The sequence below is a fragment of the Artibeus jamaicensis genome, unplaced genomic scaffold, assembly GCF_021234435.1.
Source record: "Artibeus jamaicensis isolate MK-2021 breed Jamaican fruit bat unplaced genomic scaffold, CSHL_Jam_final scaffold_1964, whole genome shotgun sequence".
Taxonomy (NCBI): Eukaryota; Metazoa; Chordata; class Mammalia; order Chiroptera; family Phyllostomidae; genus Artibeus; species Artibeus jamaicensis.
This window is the reverse complement of record NW_026522030.1, coordinates 41,424,770-41,444,751: the sequence shown is the minus strand read 5'-3', so window position 1 is coordinate 41,444,751 and position 19,982 is coordinate 41,424,770. Positions and strand designations below refer to the sequence as shown.

At 42.1% G+C, this 19,982-nt stretch overlaps 1 protein-coding gene across 3 annotated transcripts in view; it reads left to right on the top strand.

Moving 5' to 3' along the window:
- Window positions 1–19,745, top strand: part of LOC119051777 (histone-arginine methyltransferase CARM1-like) — a 231,637-nt gene extending 211,892 nt beyond the window's left edge. The window contains exons 9-13 of one of the 3 annotated variants that reach the window (XM_037148732.2): window positions 58–143; window positions 2,642–2,731; window positions 4,530–4,667; window positions 14,876–14,965; window positions 18,547–19,745. In XM_037148732.2, the coding sequence (XP_037004627.2) occupies window positions 58–143; window positions 2,642–2,731; window positions 4,530–4,667; window positions 14,876–14,965; window positions 18,547–18,556 (414 nt within the window). In that variant the 3' untranslated portion in view covers window positions 18,557–19,745. Of the gene's footprint in view, window positions 1–57; window positions 144–2,641; window positions 2,732–4,529; window positions 4,668–14,875; window positions 14,970–18,546 lie in introns of those variants that run through there. The other 2 variants (XM_037148733.2, XM_037148734.2) reach the window with 2 other exon arrangements.
- Window positions 19,746–19,982: the final 237 nt, after the last annotated feature.

Below are 19,982 nucleotides of genomic sequence, written 5' to 3'. Positions count from 1 at the left end.
TGCTTGAGTTCAGTCTGTTCTGACAGAAAGATAATATCTTTGTTTTTTTTCCCCAAGGACACTTTTGACCTTAGGATTTTGATGGCTCGATCAGTCAAGTACACAGTAAATTTTATGGATGCAGAAGAGGCCGATCTCCACAGGTTTGTACCACTCACTGTTGCTCCAGATTTTTAAATCTCCCTGCCTCTCCCATCCCCAACACTGTAGTGCAGAGATTTGCTGCTCACACAGGCAAGAGACTTAAGGTGTGAGTCACACACAGTAATGGTACATTAGCACTAGTTTCAGTTATTGCAAAATAAGGATAATGATGCTGCCTTCATAGGATTGTTCTAAGAATTGAATGAGAAAAATTAAACAGTTATGGCTTGTACTTATGCAACTAGACACTGTTCTGAGCCCTCAATATATGACTCACTTAATTTCCACAGCAATCCTATGCAAATGGCACTATTGTTATGTCCATTTTACCAAGGACAGATATGAGGCAGAGTGGAACAATAAACTGTGTAAGGCCACAGAATTAATGTGTCATTAGAGCTAGGATTGGAACTGTTCAGAAAGCTCCAGAGTCTGGGCTCTTTAAGCACTCACTCGGGGCCCAGCCTGTGATAGCAACAAGAAGAGCTGCAGTTGGTTGAGTGCCTATGACATGCTAGGTACTGTGCTAAATCTTTTCTGGGCACTGGCTCATTTTGCTCAATAAATGTTAGTTTTTGCCCTCTTTCCTTCCACTTAAAGAGGCTGTGCCCTGAAAACTCATTTCTCAGATGGTGATGTGAATCCTCTTTAAGCAATCTCTCCCTAGTGTTTTGTCCTTTTCTTCCTGAGTAGATTGATATTCTTATCTTTTCTTCTGGGTAAGAAATTTAAGACTCATCCAGGTAACAATTTGTTTAGACTAATGAGGAAGCAGGGTCAGATTTTATAAAACACAGCTGGCTGACTCAAAGCATCATCTATCTTGAAATCACACGAGACAAAGGGAGGTCAGTTGGGATGGGCCAGAACATGCTGCAGTAACAAAAAAATCCTTTAGTGGCTTGTAATAGCTTAGGTGTCTTTCTCCCCTACATTGTTTACCCATCGTGCACCAGCTTGAGCTCTGCCAGCATCCCCCACCCTATCGGCCGAGCTGGTGCCACCCTGTGTTTGCAATGATGCCAGTTACTGAGGAAAAGGAAGGAGTGTGGCAAAGTATGTCCTGGAAATGAAAGTTTGTGCCTGGAAACAACACATCTCACTTCTGTTCACATTTAATTGGTCAAAGTAAATCACATGGCCATACCTGAAGTCAAGTGAGTAGATAAATGCAACCCTACTGTGTGCTTGGAGCAAGAGAACTAGTGTGCAGGAATAACTATAATAAATCCCACAGGTCCAGACAAAAGTGGGCTTCAGTGGGCTTTGTTTACTGCTCTGGGCTACTCCGTGTCCCAAGGACTTTTTTGAAAACTCTGTGTTGGTTTTCCAGACATGTCATCTATTCCTTTATGCACCGATTCAACAAATGTGTATTGAGATCCTATCACATACCTGCTGCTGTGCTGATGAACGCACAGATACAAAAGGTAATTTTTTAAAGTCTGCTCTTGAGGAGCTCATCATTCATGTAGAGGAATGACAAAAATGGGAGGTAGTAATTAAATGCAATATCAATAAATTCAATGTGACAAGTACAATGGAAACCTCTAGAAATGTGCTGACTGGTGCAGAGTAGAAGAAGTTAGTCCTTTGGGGACAGCATAAATGCAGATAATGTACAACTTCCTTTGAAAATTTCTAGAGCACTCAGTAAAATAAGTTTCCTTGGAGTGAGTGATACAGCCCAGCAATGGGCCCATAATATCACCTTTTAATTGCAAAACATTTTAAAGTTTGCAAAACACTTTACAGCACTCGTGTACATCTTTTTTCTCACTTGACATTCACAAGGACTTTGTGAGGAGAGTAAGCGAGATATTCTGTCACCCTTCAGCAAATGAAAACACTGAGGCTCCAAGAATTTAAGTGGCTTTCACAAGGTTCCACAGCTAAAGCAGATCCAGCATCTAGATTTTGTTGTATCTTTTCCAATATTCTTTCTATTCCCATTAATTCTACATTTGGCATAAACCAGGGCCACTTCTGCATGAATCTTGCTGTAGCCTGCTGGGAAGTTAAATTGCCTCCCTGAAAAAATAAATGAACGATGGCAATGGCCTTCTGAGCTGGATGTTTCCCCCCTGTGATCCACTTCATTTTCTGGAGGCCTGAACAGCCTTTCCATTTGAAGAGCTGCATAGGGGAGCTGCCACAGCCCATGTTTTGGCCTCCTGAAGGATGGTTGTCACCTGTGTCCTGGATTGTCCCCCTCTCCAGTAGTCAGGCCCGGCTCCCGATGCTCCGCTCGGCCAGTGGTGTTCTGGGTCATTGCAGCACAGTGATGTGTTGCTTGCAGAATTTTGTCAAAAAGCAACGATCTCAAATGTGCAGCATCGTCCAAGCATTAATCACACTGAGAGAATCTTGCTGCCAAAGCAAAAGCACTTAAGAGGAAAAGAAAGTATTCTGTGAATGTTCCCACTCATCTCACAAGCATATCTAGGATGTGTGTCAACAAGAAAATCTTCCTTCTTTCTTTTTTGTTTCTTTGCAGAGTAGAAATCCCCTTTGTGTTTCAGATGACACAGTCGGGCCTCATCCACGGCCTGGCGTTCTGGTTTGACGTGGCCTTTGTCGGATCTGTGTATGTATCACCCCCTCCTGCACCTTCTTTGTCCCATGCTGTCCTCTGCTGTTGTAATGATAACTTTAATGTTTTTAAAATTTAATTTCAACAGTAATAATACTGGTTTCTATGCCTTTCAAGAAAATAAGCACTGATATTAACGTGGCTTTTAGATTTCATGGTGACATGACAATGCCACTGTTTTTCATGGTGTCATACCAACTCTGGCTAAAATAAAGGAGTGAGAGAGGGTCTGTGCTTTTTCAACCCTCTGGCTATTTTCCAGAATTGATGGGGAGGGGCAACCCCTGCCTTGACACCCATCACACCTGCCTATAGAACCTCTGGTGCCTGGGTTAATACCTGGGGTCATACTTTCGCCCATCCACAGCCTTCAGTTTCACAGCCTGGAATCCTTTTTTCGTGATCAGGCAGGCTGGTGTACGAATGCTAATTGCAACATTAGGTAACTTGTCCATTCCTGCATTCCTTTTCCCTCTTGCAAACATTTGAAAGTTGCAGGGCTTTCAAAGAAGAGAAAGACTACCTACAAGTTGACTGGTAAGGTTTGGGGTTCCTTGTAAAGGCTTTGCCATTCCCATGTCCCCAAATCTTTGCTCTCCTGACCTCCCTGCTTTCTTCCCGGCTTAGCAAAGAGGTTTGCTCTGAGTCACATGACCAGGCGAAGGGAAAATTTTGCACTACGCTCTCCTCCACCTTTTATACAGACATCCAGGCTTGTCTCTGCACCTGCTGAGAAAGAAGTGCCCACAGGCTGGTAATTGAGCTCAGTGTTGCGGAGGCTCGGGGGAAGCGGGGGTCCCTGGAAGCCTTGTCTGGGCTGACAGAGAGAAAGAAAATGATATGCAAGTCATTCGTACACCACATAAGCATGTTTGTGCAAAGAATACATATGTTTTTCCCCTCAGGCTTTCCCCTAGTATATCCCGAAGAAATGAATTTGTTCCTGCAAAAGGTCAAAGAGATAAGTGTCAAGTGGCCTGCTTCCAGTGAGAACTTTCTTTGAAGCTAAATGTGTTTTCTTAAAAAGCTGCAGAAAATTTGCATTGTACTCCATAATGTAGATGAATATATTTTGATGTAAAAGTGGTTTCCATTACTTAGTAAACTATATAAAGATTTCCCCCCAAATCTTCAGGCTTACTGTACACATTTCTCCCTGAAGCCGACAACCACTGCCTCACTGCGGGGCAGGTGAGCTCAGTGTTCAAGCACAGTAAGATGTTCTCACTTCTCCCCTGAAATGAAGAACCTCCATCTAAACATGCCTGCGTGCACAGACATGCGCAGAGCATCTGAGCTGGCAGGAGAGTGGAGGCTGTGGGCCCCGGTAGTTTTTCTTGCTTCTGGAAGCTTCATCAGGACCCCCAAACAAGTTGGCCTGAGACAATCGGAGGCCAGACTTCAAACTTCTCAAACAAATCAATCCCACCTTAACTCTGTCACTGGGCTTCTCACGAACTTTGATTCAGAAAGACAGGTTGACAGCGTGACCAAGCCAGTGGGTGGGGAGCCTGGCTCTCCAGTTGCCCTCTGTGTGACGCTGGCAAGTCCTTTAACCTCTCTGGGCTTACTCCGTAGGGTTGTATGTAGATTTAATGATCTAATATACATAAAGTTCTTGGTACAGTACCCAGCACTTAATAACTGCTCAATAAATTGAACTGTCATTATTTTAAAAGGGTTCCATGAGTCAAAACCAATGAAAATTATTTATCAACCTAAGTTTCCAGTCCACAACATTAGCACAGGTCTGGCACGTAATTGGATCTCAACTCTTTTTCTTGCCCTGCAGGGTCACGGTTTGGCTGTCAACAGCGCCCACTGAGCCTCTGACCCACTGGTACCAGGTGCGGTGCCTTCTTCAGACTCCTCTCTTTGCCAAGGAAGGCGAAACCCTCTCAGGGAAAGTGCTGTTTGTGGCCAATAAACGGTAAGCAGGAGAGTCCAGCCACGACCCCGCCTCTGCTTTTCTCGCACTGCTGTGTTGGGGCAGGAGGAAGCTGGCAGGCCCCTGAGGCCCCAGCCCCAGGAGACAGACAGCACACTTTCCAAAGGCCTGGCTGAGCTTGCTCAGGTACCCTCGGCCTCAGAGCTGGCAGGACAGGTGTCACCTTAGCACTGAGTGTGTCAAGGAAGAGGAGTTTCAGGTAACTCAAGGACAGTGTTGTCCACCTGATCGAGGAGGAAAGAAGGAAATCCATCAGCTCATGGGAGCTCTTGCCAAAGGCTTGAATTACCAGGCACTTTATATCCCCCGTCAGCTTCCTGGCCTTACAGCTGTCCAGCCACTCACCCCGAAATTTGGTCCAATGAAATCAATCTGCGTTGCAGGGGCGGTGTATGGTGTGTGTCAGGCAGGACTGGCTGCCTCCCTCTGCTAATGGATTTCATGATGTCTCTGCAGCCAATTACTTTGATTGATCTCATATTTAAAATGCTCTATTTTCTTTTGCCTCGTTGGAGCTTTTCCTGGGTACATTAGAGGAGGGAGGGATAGCACAGTGGGTCAAGGACTTAGGATAGTAAGGGTACTCAGAGGTCATCTCATTCAACTTTCTTCCTTTCATCTCATTTCAACTTTCTCTACCTCCCACTCTTCCTTGGCCCTGTGCTTCCTTGGCCATGCACACTCCAGTGACAGAAAGCTCACCACCTCACAAATCAACACTTCCTTTTTTTTGGAGTCTTTATTTCTTTAATTACAAAAACCTTACATGCTCCTATGTAAATCAAAACTACGAAAGTATCTAGAGTCCACCTATACTCTCATCCTTCACCCCACTCCCCAGAGGTGGCCCCTTGTCCATGTTCTCTCAGGTGGTTTTCTGTGCATTTGCCAACAAATAACATTGTTGTAGGCTTGTTGTTGTTTTATGGGGGTCTGAAGCTGAAGTTTTCACTTAGTAGCAAGTCCTGAATCTATACAGACAGATTTATTTTGTTGTTTTAGTAGATGCATAATCATCTAGTGAATGGATATACCATGATATTTTTAGGACTTCCTGATCTAGGTTGCTTTTTTTTTTTTTGCTGTTGCAAAAAATGTCTGCACTAAACATCCTTGAACATGTAGCTTGCACAGTGACAGGAATATTTCTAAATGAGATGTCTAGAAATGTGGAAGTAGAAATACTGGATCAAAGAGTATGTACATGTTACAGTCTGGTAAATACTACCTTTCAAAATCTACTTCGAAATATTTCACTAAAACTAAATATAGGACAACATACGTGTTCTGATAAGTGCTGGGTGCAGAGTGACAGTGACTGCTGAAGTTTTGAGTATATACTTATAATAATGTAAATAAAGTTTAAATTAAGTCTAGGGGCCATTTTACTTGACTGTTTAGTCAATTAAAGATAAAAATGTGTATCTTTCTATGATCTAGCTTTAAGTTAGATTAGTGTACAAGTGATTTTTGTCAGCTTTCGTTCAAGTTTTTGTGTTTATTCCACCCATGCATTTATCATGCTGTTTTTAGATCCTTACTAGAGCCAATGGATTATTTCATTTATTTGTAAAATTTCTGTTGTGTGTCATATTAATGAGTCCTACCATTTTGTATCATTTGCAAATTGAGTAGGTGAATTTTTATTCAAAACTTATTAAGCAGAAAGAGGCCAAGGGGGTACTCCTTTGACACTTGCATAGCCTAATCTATACCCCCTGGATCTGGTCGTTGAAGGAGCTCTGAATCTCCCCTCCTGCACTTACATCCAGCCACATGCTTCTATCCAGTCCAGAAATAAATATGATACAACCTTTGTTGAATGGGATCTCAAGATAAGGTGAACACCTGGTTTCACTCTCATGGCAAAGTCCAGTAACCTTGTCAAAAAGGGAAACAAAGCTAACTGAACAGAGTTCTTGTTAGTTTTTAGTGAAACTTATTTGTCCCCGCTTTTATACCTAAATGGCAACATTCTACATCTGTATTCTGCATCTTAATTTTCTCACTTAATAATACATCTCCAAGATATTTCCATATGAGCACAGCGAAATGTTTCCTTCTCTTTCTTGACTTTTACGTGTACCAAGGCATCATTTATCTGATGTGTGTTTGACATCTGTTGGTATGTTTTGCTACTCTGTTTCTACCGTTTTCAACAGTATCTTTGCATTAGTGTTGTGGTTGTTCATCATGCAATGAAAAGGACACTTCTGGACAGCAGTTTGCAAGAAAGACGTTCCTGGGGTAGGGAAAGATGTGGTCGTCTGCGTGCTGTGTGTTTTTCTCACCCGCACTCTCCTCCTGTGCTGCTACAGAGCCATTCTGCTTCCTGCAAATACGGCTCCTCGGTGCGTTCTTAGGTAGTTCCACGTGATCCTGTTCCAAAAGCTTTTCTGCTTGAGTCGTACTCCCCCCACTTCCTGCACAAGATGTTAAAAACAAGGAATAAAGCTTTTCCTTTTTGGTTTCCAAGTTTTGTTCAAGGACGCATACAAAATGTGCCATGTAAGTGAGTTTTTATCCTCATCTTCCTTCTCTTCTTCATCCCGATTAATCTGGAAGTCACACAGTTTGCGACTCTCTTCGCTGTTAGCAACTATGCGCAACCGATCACAAAGATTATTCTTCTTCAGATATTTTTGGTGAGATATTTCATATACAGTACCTTTTGGGAACAGACACCTCAGAAGTTACAGTGCTCTCACTCTTGCTTCTTTCAGTGGTTAAACCCTTCTACCAAGATTCTCAGCTTTTCCATTCACACTGATGCTCCCCTGAAGAAACAGCTTAAAATTGGCAGCATCCCTGACTCTATCTTCCACAGGGTGGGTGCAGTCAAGGGGAAGCTTCAGAACCTGCTTTTTGTTCGCCCCTTTTTGCCACAAGCTTTTTCACAAGCGCCATGGCGGCAGCGGAGGCAGAAAAAGAGGAATGAAGCTTTTGCGTTTCAGAAAATGCCCTTTGCTTTTGGGTAGTTTGTTATTGCATTTTCTGGGACGTTGTGTCCCCATCTCCTGTGCCTCTTTGCACGTGTGTATTTTTTTCACAGGGCTTACAACCAGCCGCTCGTGCTCCTGCAGCACTTGCACACGAGGTGGGGACAGCAGATTCCATCTTCCTCCCGACTGTACAGAAAAGGAGGCCTGCAGTCCACAGGATTTTTCTCTTCTCCTTGCTTTCTGGATGGATTCCAGGGAGAAAAGTGGAAAATGCTGATTTATGCCATGTTCTTCATGGGAGTTACCACTTTCTTCTAAAATTCTTATAAGCCATCTGCTTAATGACCAGTTCTAAAAAAAAAAAAAAATGTGTTCAGTAGCAGTACCCAACATCTGCCTGGAGTTTTGGATTTTGTCGTTTCTGCTTTGTGCAAAGCAGTATAACAATCTATTGCTTTCAAATGTTTATATTTTAAAGTACCTTAGGGTGTAATTAGGTAAATAAATTTAAATCACCTCATTCTTTCATTACGTTTTTGTAACATACCTTGGGTTGCATTGTTAGCAATCCACCCTTTTCACCTCTGTTCCCCGAACAGACGAGAAGGGAGCAAACCATTGACCCACCGCACAGGCCCGTGACTCCCGGGGCTCCTGCAGCCCTCCAGGCGTTGCACTGAGGTCGTGTTGCCGTTGTTTGCCTGTACCTGAGCTTCCCAAAAGAGGGCCTGAGTCTTATTCTGTAGTGTATCCCTCCTTCCTTCATACAACACATTCCAGAGACTTCGCAGGGTCGTGGAATGACCTCCTGAGTGAAGGACTCATAAGCTCATGATCTCTCTCTTATTAAGAATTTAGTGCGGTGCAATTGAAAGAAGACCCTAAAATCTCATGGGTGTGCACTACTTTGCAGGAGGAAGAAAGCGACGGAGGAAGGAAGGGAGGGAGGAAGTTCTTTATCTTACTAGAGAAAATGAGGCCAGGTTTTGGAGTCTCTCATGTACCCGGTTCTGTATAGTCTCTAGGACAACCTCCCCACCCCCCAGTTTCCTGTCCTCATCATCTGCAAAGTAGAATTTATAATAATTATCTCAGGAGGCTTTTGCAAATATTACAGAAGAGAAAATAGTGTAGTAAGTAATACATAGTAGGTCCACAATAAACCTTAGTTCCATTTATCTCCTCTTCCCTTATTGTCCTTTTTGTTCTCATTCTAACTCATCAGATTTTTTTGTTTTATAGTTACTGTTTTCCTTGATATTTTCTACAGACCTCAGCACTTTCTGAATGTCAGGGCTTTCACACTATTTTTTTCAGTGAGGTGCTATGTCTTTGTTCAGTCCTGGATAGAATCTGCCTTCCCTTACTGTCAAATAATCTTCTAAACTCTGACCTCCCGGGAGAACTCTCAGTGCAGCCACACAGGTGTGACCTTTTCTTCCCCGCCAGGCCCATTTATGATTGTATTGTTAGCATTTTATTTTTGACAGCCTCCCCTCATTCTTGAGCTGTCACTCATTTTATTGCTGTGGACTATAAAAAGGAACCTATCTTTTTTACGAACTTTATGAAATTTATATCTTTAAAGGTCACAGATATGGCCTCCAAAGCTTTTTGATCAGGTGCACCTATGAGTCAGAACACTTCATGTATGTGCCTCCCAAGTATATGAATATTTCTCTTCTAATATTTGTATATTCTACAATAATAATAATAACCAGCACCAAACTAAGCTCTCTCTATATACAGATAAATAGGTATACAAGGTCTGTCCAAAAGGTATCCCACCATATAATGTGAAAAATGAAGACATTCACTGAAGAAGATACAAGATACAAAAAACATTGTCCATAGGACAATGACGCCTCAGTCCCCTTCAAAGCAGGCACATTGGGACCTCACGTAGTTCTCCCAACCACCATCAGCTGCCCTGTCGTATTTTCCTGAATCTCATTGATAGTCTGAAATCTCTTCCCTTTCAGAGGTGGTTTTAGTTCTGGAAAAAGCTAGAAGTCACAGGGCACCAAATCTGGGCTGTAGGGGACCTGAGGCACCTGGGTGATTTGATGTTTTGCAAAAAACTCTGCATGAGATGTGATGCATGAGTGGGTGCATTGTTGTGATGAAGCTGCCCTCAACAGTTGCCCGTAGCTGCAGCCTTCTGAATCATCCCAATAGTTTCTGCAGAGGAATGTTCAAGCTTAACGCAAAATTGGATACAGATTTATTGCTGTACTTGCTCAGTCATTTTGATTGTGATGGCCACACAGTGCACATGCTCACTCAATGGCATCTACCACCCCCACTGGCTAGCACAGTGAAGTCGTCATTGTGCGTGCATGAGCATCACTCTCTTTGGCTGCCAAGTTATATCAGTGCTGTGCAAACCATTCTCATTACATTAACAATAGCTGGACTTCTTCTGGACAGACCTCATCATATATACATATATAATATAAATATATACACACACATACATACATAGATATGTCTATATATGCATATAGAAACTCATATAATGTATACAAGAAATACAAAAATAGAAATAAAAAAGAATGAATTGAAAATTAAACATAAGCTGAGCCACTCGTCCTGTGCCAAACTGTTTTGAAACATAATTTATGGTTTTTGGATCCCTATGAGGGACTGCTATACCCAGGTTTGCCAGAGGATTTGTTTTGTAGAATTTGATGAGCTTTGTGGTTTATAGAACTGGAAGAAGTACTAATGAAAGAATGAAAGCTGTTAGCCCTGACTGATGCGGTGCAGTGGCTTGGGCGTTGCTCCGCAGACTAAAAGGTCACTGGTTTGATTCTGGGTCAGGGCACATGCCTGGGTTGAGGGCCAGGTCTCCGGTTGGGGGCGTGTGAGAGGCAACTGATTGATTTCACACATCCGTGTTTCTCTCTCACTCTTTTTCCCTTTCTATTTAAAAATAAATAAATAATCTTAAAAAATTATTAAAGCTTTTGGAAGCTTCAAGTGCTGCTCCTAATGGTCATCCTGAACGTTGGACCTCACCTAGGGTAGCTATGTGTTTGGATGGCTGCTTCAGAAGGAACGATTGTGCACAGCAAGGCACAGTGAAGCAACAGTCTGTGTTGGTGTGGTTCTAAGTGACATTTCTTTATTCTGCAATGTTATGAGAATCTCCTAGCTCTGACGCATGTGCCCATCACATGATTAGTATTACTCAGAAATGTTATGCCACATTATTTAAGATACAAACAGAATCTTTTCTTTGCAAAACCTGAGAAACCGTGTGAACACAGCAATCTTAACTCTTAGCTGGCGATTAGAATCCAGCATCTACCTAGTAAATTCACTAGTGTTCAACACATACCTGGTAAACAACTGTATCAGTTTCCTAGGGGTGATAGAACAAATTGCCACAAACCAGGTGGCTTAAAACAACAGAAATTTATTTTCTTATACTTCTAGAGCCTGGTAGTGGGCAACCAAAGTGTCAACAGGGCCATGTCCCCTCTGCAGGCTCCGGGGAAGAAGCCTTGCTGTGATTTTCAGCTTCTGATGGTGCCCGGCAACCCTCGCTGTTCCTTACAGCTGCGCCATTCCAGTCTCTGCCTGTCTTCACTCAGCCTTCTTTCCTGTGTGGACCTTCATGTGTTCTTTTGTGGGGGCACCGATTATTCATTTGGGGCCCACCCTCATCCAGCAGGGCCTCCTTTACACTCATTACACATACAAAGACCTTATTTCCAAATTAGACCATGACAAACAACAGGGATTAAGACACGAACACGTATTTCGGCAGGACATAATTCAATCCATGTTAACAACTAATTGAAAAAAATGAAAGTGACTGTTCGATATTTTCTTTTACACCCCAGCATATTGTCCTAACATTCTCTCTGGGGCACACTCAGACCTCCTTGAAGATTACCAGCCTAGAGTCTGTGCTTGCCTCTGAGAGTCTCAGCCTTTCCTTTATCTATCAGTACATCCCCAAGTGACTTGGGCTCTTATATTCCCCACACTTCCTGCCACTTCCGTCTTTCCATCCCACGCTGCTCTGATGGGCAGCCCCAGGCTGTCTCACTATTGCACCCCCTGTTTTCTCTTAGATGAAATGATCATGAATTAATACATTGTCCAGAAAAGACATGTCCCGTGTATGTTGTTCTCAGCTTTTTGGTTCTTCTTAAATATTACAAAAGACATGTTGGTATACGAAGGAATGATTCTGTGTTCAGACATTGAAATAAGTTATATCTCCACTTATGCTACCTACTCTGTCTCCATAAGATTTAAAATGGAAAAGAATGGGGGGGTTTCACTTGTTTTTAATACACATTGGCAAATAACAGCTTCAAAAGAATTGATAGTTATTGAAGGTCCTGTAGTTAGTCTTAGAAGAGTATCCATTATTAGTTGTTTATTACTACACATTAGATTTGGGGTTTGCAGTTGGCCTCCTAATATCTTTGCACTAGCTTAATGCTGCTTCTGGGATAGAAAAGTGCATTATTTTCCTAAAATTTTAGGTGAGGGCACATTTTCACTTGTTTCGTGAATCATAACAAGTCAGTGAACCTAACTATCCCCTGTTCCACTCTCTGACCACCGCCAGCCCCCCCGCCCCTGCTGCCATGGAAGGGCTTTGAGGACAAATCTGAGCTTTTCACTGAGCCATGACATGCCATGAGGTGACTTGAAGTTCTTTTTCCCTCCCATCAGGGAAGATGGGACTCGGATCATGGGAAAAGGAGAGGAGTGGGTTGTGAAAAGTGACTGTAAAGTGACAATGTCATCGTGCCCAGTATTCTGAAAAAGAGCCTTACTAAAGACCCCGTGGCAGGAATTCACTGACAGTTTCCCCTGCCAGCACAGGAGCCATTCAGGTCTTGGTCCCGATGGGTCTGATTTACATGGGCATCCATAAACACACACATTTGCATCTCTCTCGGAGTACTCAGTGTCTGCTCTAGGTTATACAGTGATTGCTTCAAATATTGTTAAGGCATCTTTCATTTGGCAAAATGTATACAAGGTCTGTCCAGAAAAAGCACTGTTAATATAATGAGAATGGTTTGTGCAACATTGACATAACCTGGCAGCCAAGGACAGTGGACTGGAATGCTCATGTGTGAACAATGATGACTTCACTGTGCTAGTGAGTGACTGGGGTGGTAGATGCCATTGAGTGAGCATGTGCACTGTGTGGCCATCTCATTCAAAATGAGTGAGTAGAGCAATGAATCCATCCAATTTTTCATTAAGCTGAACGTTCCTCCTCGGAAACTATTCGGATGACTCAGAAGGCCACAGCTAAGGTGATTTGCGATTGGCAGCTTCATCACAGTGCACTTGCTCATGTATCATGTGTTCAGCAGAGTTTTTTGGCAAAACGTCAAATCACCCAGGTGACTTAGTCCCCCACCACCCACAGCCCAGATGTAGAGGCCTGTGACTTTCTCAAAAACTAAAATCACCCTGGGAAGGGAAGAGATTTCAGACTATTGATAAGATTTAGGCAAATATGACAGGGCTGTTGCTGGTGGCAATTGGGAGAACCATGTGAGGTCCCAAGGTGCCTAGTTTGAAGAGGACTGAGGCGTCATTGTCCTATGTACAATGTTTCTTGTATCTTCTTCAGTAAATGTCTCTGTTTTTCATAGTTCATGGCTGGAAACCTTCTGGACAGACCTTGTAGGCGTTCCTCTCCCTGACTTCTTTACCAGGCTGATCTCAGCCTGTCTGTGTTTCCTCAGGAGCTCCTTGTCTCAAGGCCCAGTTCACCTCAAATCTGCCATCAAGTATCACATCAGGAGCTACTAAATGTAGGCCTCCTGCCAGAAACATTTTAAAAGAAGTGCCAATTCAGTTAGATGAATTGAAATAGGATTGTTTGTTTTGTTTTGTTTCTTTATGTATGATTGTGTTTCCCTTATTTTGTTTAGCCCCAATAAAATCTAAAACTTGAGTTACTGGTTACACAGGATCTGACATTATATTTAAGCCTCCTCATGCCACTACTGGCAATGACAAAGTGGAAGTGGAGATGGAGAATTTTATATCAGTCACTAATTTCTGGAGTTTGAAAAAGAAGCCAAGTAATTAAGGAAATTTAAATGAAAATAATGGATAATATTTTTAACCCCAAGCATTAAGAATTATAAAAGGTGTAATGAAATTAACACTGTCATACTTTGTCAGTAAGGAAGTAATTGAAAACATCCTAACAGCAGGTGTTGGAAACCTCCAATACATCTATGTGCTCTGTGTGGGTCTGAGAATTACTTTCAAGTCAGTGGTCATGGATAGGACACAGAGATGTATTACAAGAATGTCCTGTACAGCAGAATTTCTGTCCTAAAACTAGATCTGTGTTACTATAAGTAATATTTTGTTATAAAAATATAAACATTTAGCAATAGGAAGTTACTAAATAAATCAGGCTATATTCATATAAAGCTATTGAAAAACATACTTTCAAGAATTACAGAATAACTGCTTGCTAATGTGATATAAAATAAGGAGATATTAAGGTATTTTTAAGCATCATTTTTAGTAAAAAAAAGTTGTAAGTACATAGAAGGGAAGTACTCTATAATGCTAGTTGAATCTTTGTCTAGTGGCATTATGGATTATTTTTATTTCTTTTTTCTCATTTTTTTCTACAGTGAACATGTAACACATAATCAGAATAAATACATTTATTCTTGAGAATGACTAATAAAAATCCCACAGATGTGTTCCTTGGAGATTAATCACCAAGCACGTCACATTATTTGTTCTTAGCCAGTTCCTCTTTCTGCATTGCATGAGCCCTCGTCTGGGGCCTCTTAAAATCAATCCCGTTTGTCAGCTGGTCCACATCAGTTTGCTGTTTTAACTTAAGCCATCCTTTCATGATTCAGATTGTTTTGGTACATCAGTGGTGACCCATAAAGTGTATCTGATACTTATAGCCATTCCTGTCATTGATATTGGTAAAGCTTTTTTTGCCCCCCCAAAAGTCGCTTTGACCATTGAGAGGTACCATTATGTATGTAATTGTTAGATCAAGTAATGACAGCTATTAAACTCCCCTAACAATAACCAAGGCCTGTAATTGCATCTACGAATATCAACAGCTTCTGAATCAACACACTCAACATGTAGAAGATAAATAAGTACTCTTAAAACCCTCATGAAGTAGGTATGTGCAGGAGGTGCCCTGAGTGTGTGTGAATAGCCAACCAGCTCTGTGAGAAGATGTGTCAGCTCTGTGCCTTCGCCCTACAGACAGAGCTATGACATCCAGATCGCGGCGCTGGTAAACCAGACGGGCTTCAGATCTGGGAACATCCTGGACTTGAAGAACCCTTTCTTTAGGTAAGAACGTTTTCATCCATTTACATATGACCAGGTAAAGAGGTTCAGAGTCATTCTGTCTTCCTAAGAGGGGGAAAAACATCTACTCTTCCTCTTCGAGGAGACTCGGATCCTGAGTTGAATACGTTATGTAGTATTAAACACAATTCAATATATAACAATCTGGTCCTGAAACAAAGGACCCTGGAGAGTCCCATAGAGTGAAATCCTGTTCAGCTGAGCAGTGGGTGACAAGCTGTGGGACCTCCAGCAAAGTCACTTTTCTGCATTTGGTTTTCTCACCTGAAGGATGATCTCCTTCGACCTTCGTTCACTAAGGGATGACTTTTACATAGTAGTATTCCAGTGCACATCTAAAACATGAGTCCATTTCAAGCACATATTTGAGACTCTTTTTGAGGTCATGTGAGTCAGGACCGACTTCTCCAGAAGGTGCACAGACTGTGTCTGGTACAGAGAACTTGCCACAATGAGATGCATACCACAAATGTTTCCGGAAACATGCCCAGTCTTTCTACCTATTCAGTATGAGGTAATTAAAATCCACACACGAAATGAGCCACACAAAGAAAACCACTGGATGCTGTTACTCTTCACCTCCTTACAGAAAAGAGGCTTTTCCCTCACATCATAATGTTTCCCTAAGGCTTTTATTCAAAGCTTTATGTCTCTATAGCCTTGAAAAGCCTGAAAAGAAAACTCTGGAAACCGAACCAAGAATTCTTTGGCAGAGATGGGAGGATGAAATTTTGACCTTGAAGCCGGGGAGGGAAAAAACAGGCCAAGCCGCAGTTTTGTGTGGTGTGTGCCAGTTGTTACACATGGTACAAAACTTTGAAATTCATTGCCAATTAGGGATGTGGAGCTCATATCTAATTCTGAGGGCAGGGAGGAGCCCTCGTGCCCACCCCTGCTCTGCACAGTCCTGCCATGTAAAGCAAGGGACACAGGTTTGGGTCTGACTACTTGCTAGTACCAGTTAACCTGCTGAGGCCTCAGTTTTCTCATCTGTAAAATGGGATAGACAACATGATGTTGTGGGGAGACTGCAAGAATCTCTATACTGTGTCCCAGTGCTTGACAGTTCATTTAAGTAGTGCTCAATAAATGGGAGTTTCCTCCTTTCTTTCACCCTTTTTTTCCCTTCCCTCTGCTCTCCAACTCTCTCAGTGAGGTAAATAATGATTTATAGTTCACCCCAAACAGAATCATTTGGATTTTGGAAAAGAAAGTAGATTTTTGGAGGGCTTTGGAAAACTGACTTTTTGAATGCAAGAACCATGTAAACTAGCAACACTCGAATCCCTCTTCCAGTTCATCTTATAAGAACAAGGTTTTTACTCATAAACCGCCCAGAGAAGGCTCAGTGCTGGGCCGTGGCCAGCCCCTGCTTTGGATGACGGCAGGAACACTGTGGCAACAAGTGCAAAGTAGAGCTCGTCAGAGCCAGACCGAGATACCCAGATGGCCGTGGCCCTGCCCAAACAGGTGGACTACTCTTGTTGAAGGAAGGGCAGGTGCTTTTCTCTTTCCCTTTTCCTTTCACTCAGCAGCAAGTCTGACTGACATTTAATTAAGCAGATGAGGGTGTTATAAAATGTGACTCCCCTGAGAAAGATAAACAGAGATATATCAACCTGATTTCAAGACTTAATATACAGCTGCTGTAATCAAGGACGGGCGCGGATTGATGAAAAGGTGACGTGTAGACAAATGGGTTGGAATATAGGTCACAAATAGACTTAAATGTCTATGCCGATTGATTTTTCAATGAAGTTGAAAAGGCAGTTCACTGGAGAAGTGAAAGCCTTTCAAATTGGTGCTGGAATGATTAGATATCAGTGTACAATAAAACGTGAACTTTCATCCACATTTCACACCGTCTATAAAAATTAGCTCAACAGAGATCACAGATTGAAATATAAAACCTAAAAAATGTCATACTTTTAGGGAGAAAACAAAAAAATCTTTGTGACCTTGACATGACAAAGATTTTTCAAATATGACACCAAAAACACAATTTATGCAAAGAGAAAAATGATAAATTATACTTTATCAAAACCAAAAACTTGCAGTCTTTGAGAGGCACATTTTAAGAAAGTGAAAAGATAAGTTACAAACTGGGCGAAAATATGTAGAAATCACATATGTGAAAAAAAAGGAAACTAGTATCCAGAATATAAAAAGAATTAGTGATATAATACTAAAAAAAAAGCCCAATAATACAAAAATAATTTTAAAGGGCAAAAGATTTATCAACAAAATATAATAGTAAATAAGTACACGAGAAGATGTTCAACGTCATCAGTCATTAAGGAAACCCAGGCTGAAACCTTAACGACCTACTGCTGCCTGCCTAGCCGAGCGGCTAAAGTAAAAGTTCCGACAAGTCCAAGAGTTGGGGCGCTGAGGTGCAGCTGCTGGGCCTCTCGGTCACTGCCGTGGGGAATGGGATGTGGCACTGCCGCTTGGGAGAGCATGTTGACCGTTTCTGCCACAGTTAGGTGTTCACCTTCTGTATGGCCCAGCCATCCCACGCCCAGGTATTTATACAAATGACACGAAAACTACACTTGAATGTTTGTCGCAGCTTTCTTTGTAACTACGAAAAACACGGAATCGACTAGAATGTCTTTCACCTGGAGAATGAATAAACAAAGTGCGGTCCATCTATATAGTTGAATAATTTTCAGTAATAAGAAGGAATGAAACATGTAATAGTACAGATGAGTCTCAACTACATGATGCGGAGTGAAAGAAACCAAACTCAAAAAAGGCTACAGACTATATGATTCCATTTATTTGCCATTCGGAAAAGGCAACACTGTTGATACAGAAAACAGATCAGAGCTGGGGTTGGGAGAAAGGTTAACTATTGCATAAAGGAGAGCAGGACATTTTTCACACGATGAAATTTCTCTAAATTTGATTGTAATGGTTCCGGTATATGGCTTCATGCGTTTGTCAAAACTCTTGGAACTGTACACTGAAAAAGGTTAAATTTACTGTATGTAAAAAACATTTTCAGTAATATAAAACTTACCCCCCAGAAGGACTACATAAAGGGATAACAGAAAACTGACAGAGTGATTATGCCAGCCTGCGGCAAGGCCAGAGATGGGAGGTGGGGGTCATTTGTGGCAGGAGGGCTGGGCGGCCTCTCCACAGAGGGCTTAGCTGAGCGGAGACGAGACGGAGACGGAGACGGCAGGAAGAGCCTCCTGGGAGGGAACGGTGAGGGCCAGGTGAGCCTGTGGAAGAGCAAGAAGAGAGAGGAGTCTGCGTATTAGCCTCTGCTATAAACCTGGAAAAAGAAAAAGTTCTTTCAGGGAACAGAAATCTAGATCATCATCTCAGATCTGAATTTAGGCTATGCATAATCAAACTTACTAAATATAGTGGGTAAATATAGATCTAAGGCTGCCCATAAAAACTTCAGGGAAGGGGATGGAAGCAGGGAGCGGGAAGGGGGAGGGGAGGGGAGGGGAGGCAGGAGCATGAACATACGGCCTGCCTGTAGCTTTGGATCTGGGTGGAACTTCATTGCTTTTGGTGTCATGGAATCACCTTCTCTGTTTTAGGTTTGCATAGAAGACTGATAAGTAAAAGAAGGCCTGAGAAGTCCCTCAACATTCAAGTTCATGGTTCATGTTTCAAACATGCCTTCTGAATATTACAAGAATATTAGGTTTATTTAAATTTCTTTTTCTTACTCTAAAATGCGCATCCTAAAATTGTTGACAAGTCTATTACTTGGAGCTTCTTAGACTGGCTTTTTATAGCTTTTTGCATGTTGTTGGGGAACAATTTTTTTTTAATTTGTGGTTTCCCTATTTTTATTTTAATAAAGCCATCAGCATTACTTCCATTTCTGAAGTATTTAAAAAAGAAAGGTAACGCTACCTCATGTTTATATGTATGCATATGTACGACATGACATAGACTGTGTTAGAAGTGATCTTCTATTTGCAATTTTAATCTATTTTTGCAAATCTTTTCAACAAATCAATGGCTAGTTCCTAGCTCAACAATGTGTTAAAGAATCTTTGCCTTATTCATGCAATGGAATAATATGATGTCAGGAATGCTCTTCTCTGGCAATATTTGATGACTCTGTACATAGTTAAGGAAGTACAGATGGAACCTTTGTCAGTTCCCTTAGGTTTACAATAAAGTGTTCAGCGCGAGGGACCAGTGGGGCCTCTCCTTTACTTTAAGACATTTGTTATATGTCACATGTCAAATGGTGATGAAAGATGATCTTTCCAAAGAGCAAGTGTTCCCCTGGCCCCAAACACCCGTATAAAAATGGAATGTCACATCAGCACGACAACCTAACGAAGCCCAACAGGCAACCCACTCACTCTGTCGGGGAAGTGGAATAGACAGCAACCATGTGTCCTCATCAGTCAGTCAGTCAGTCAGTCTCCCATGGCGCCAGCTTTCCACTCTGGCGCTCTCCCTCATTCCGGCCTCTCAGTTTGAGACTGTCTCCGTCTGTCCATCCCAACAGTCCCCCAGCGCTGCAAAGCTCTGTCCAGTCCGCCCTCACCAGCATGCTCGCCGACCAACTTCCCTACTCACACACCCTACTTTGGACGGATCTCCTGTCCCTCCCTTTATCTAAGCCTTTCTTGATACAGAAAGGCTTGATTGCAGCATTTATCACTTCATACCCTAAATGTACATATCTTTCTCAACTAAATTTTTTGTGGGTTTCATCTAAGTCCAATTCATTTTGTAATTTCCCACAGTGCCTAAGAGTTTGCCTAAGGCATCAAAAGTGCTCAATAAATGTATACTGATTAAATAAATTTATCCTGAAGTTAAGAGCAATTAGAATTTTGGAGTCAGGTTTGACAGTGTTTTAATTGCCTTTCAAGCTTGGTAGGCAGAAACTGCAAACCTTGGATTGCAGAAACACAATTTGGATCTTACCACGGTCTCCACCTGCACCCAGGGCAGACATTCATAATCGATCCCAGCACTCTTTCCTGCTGAACCCTGACTTGGCTTC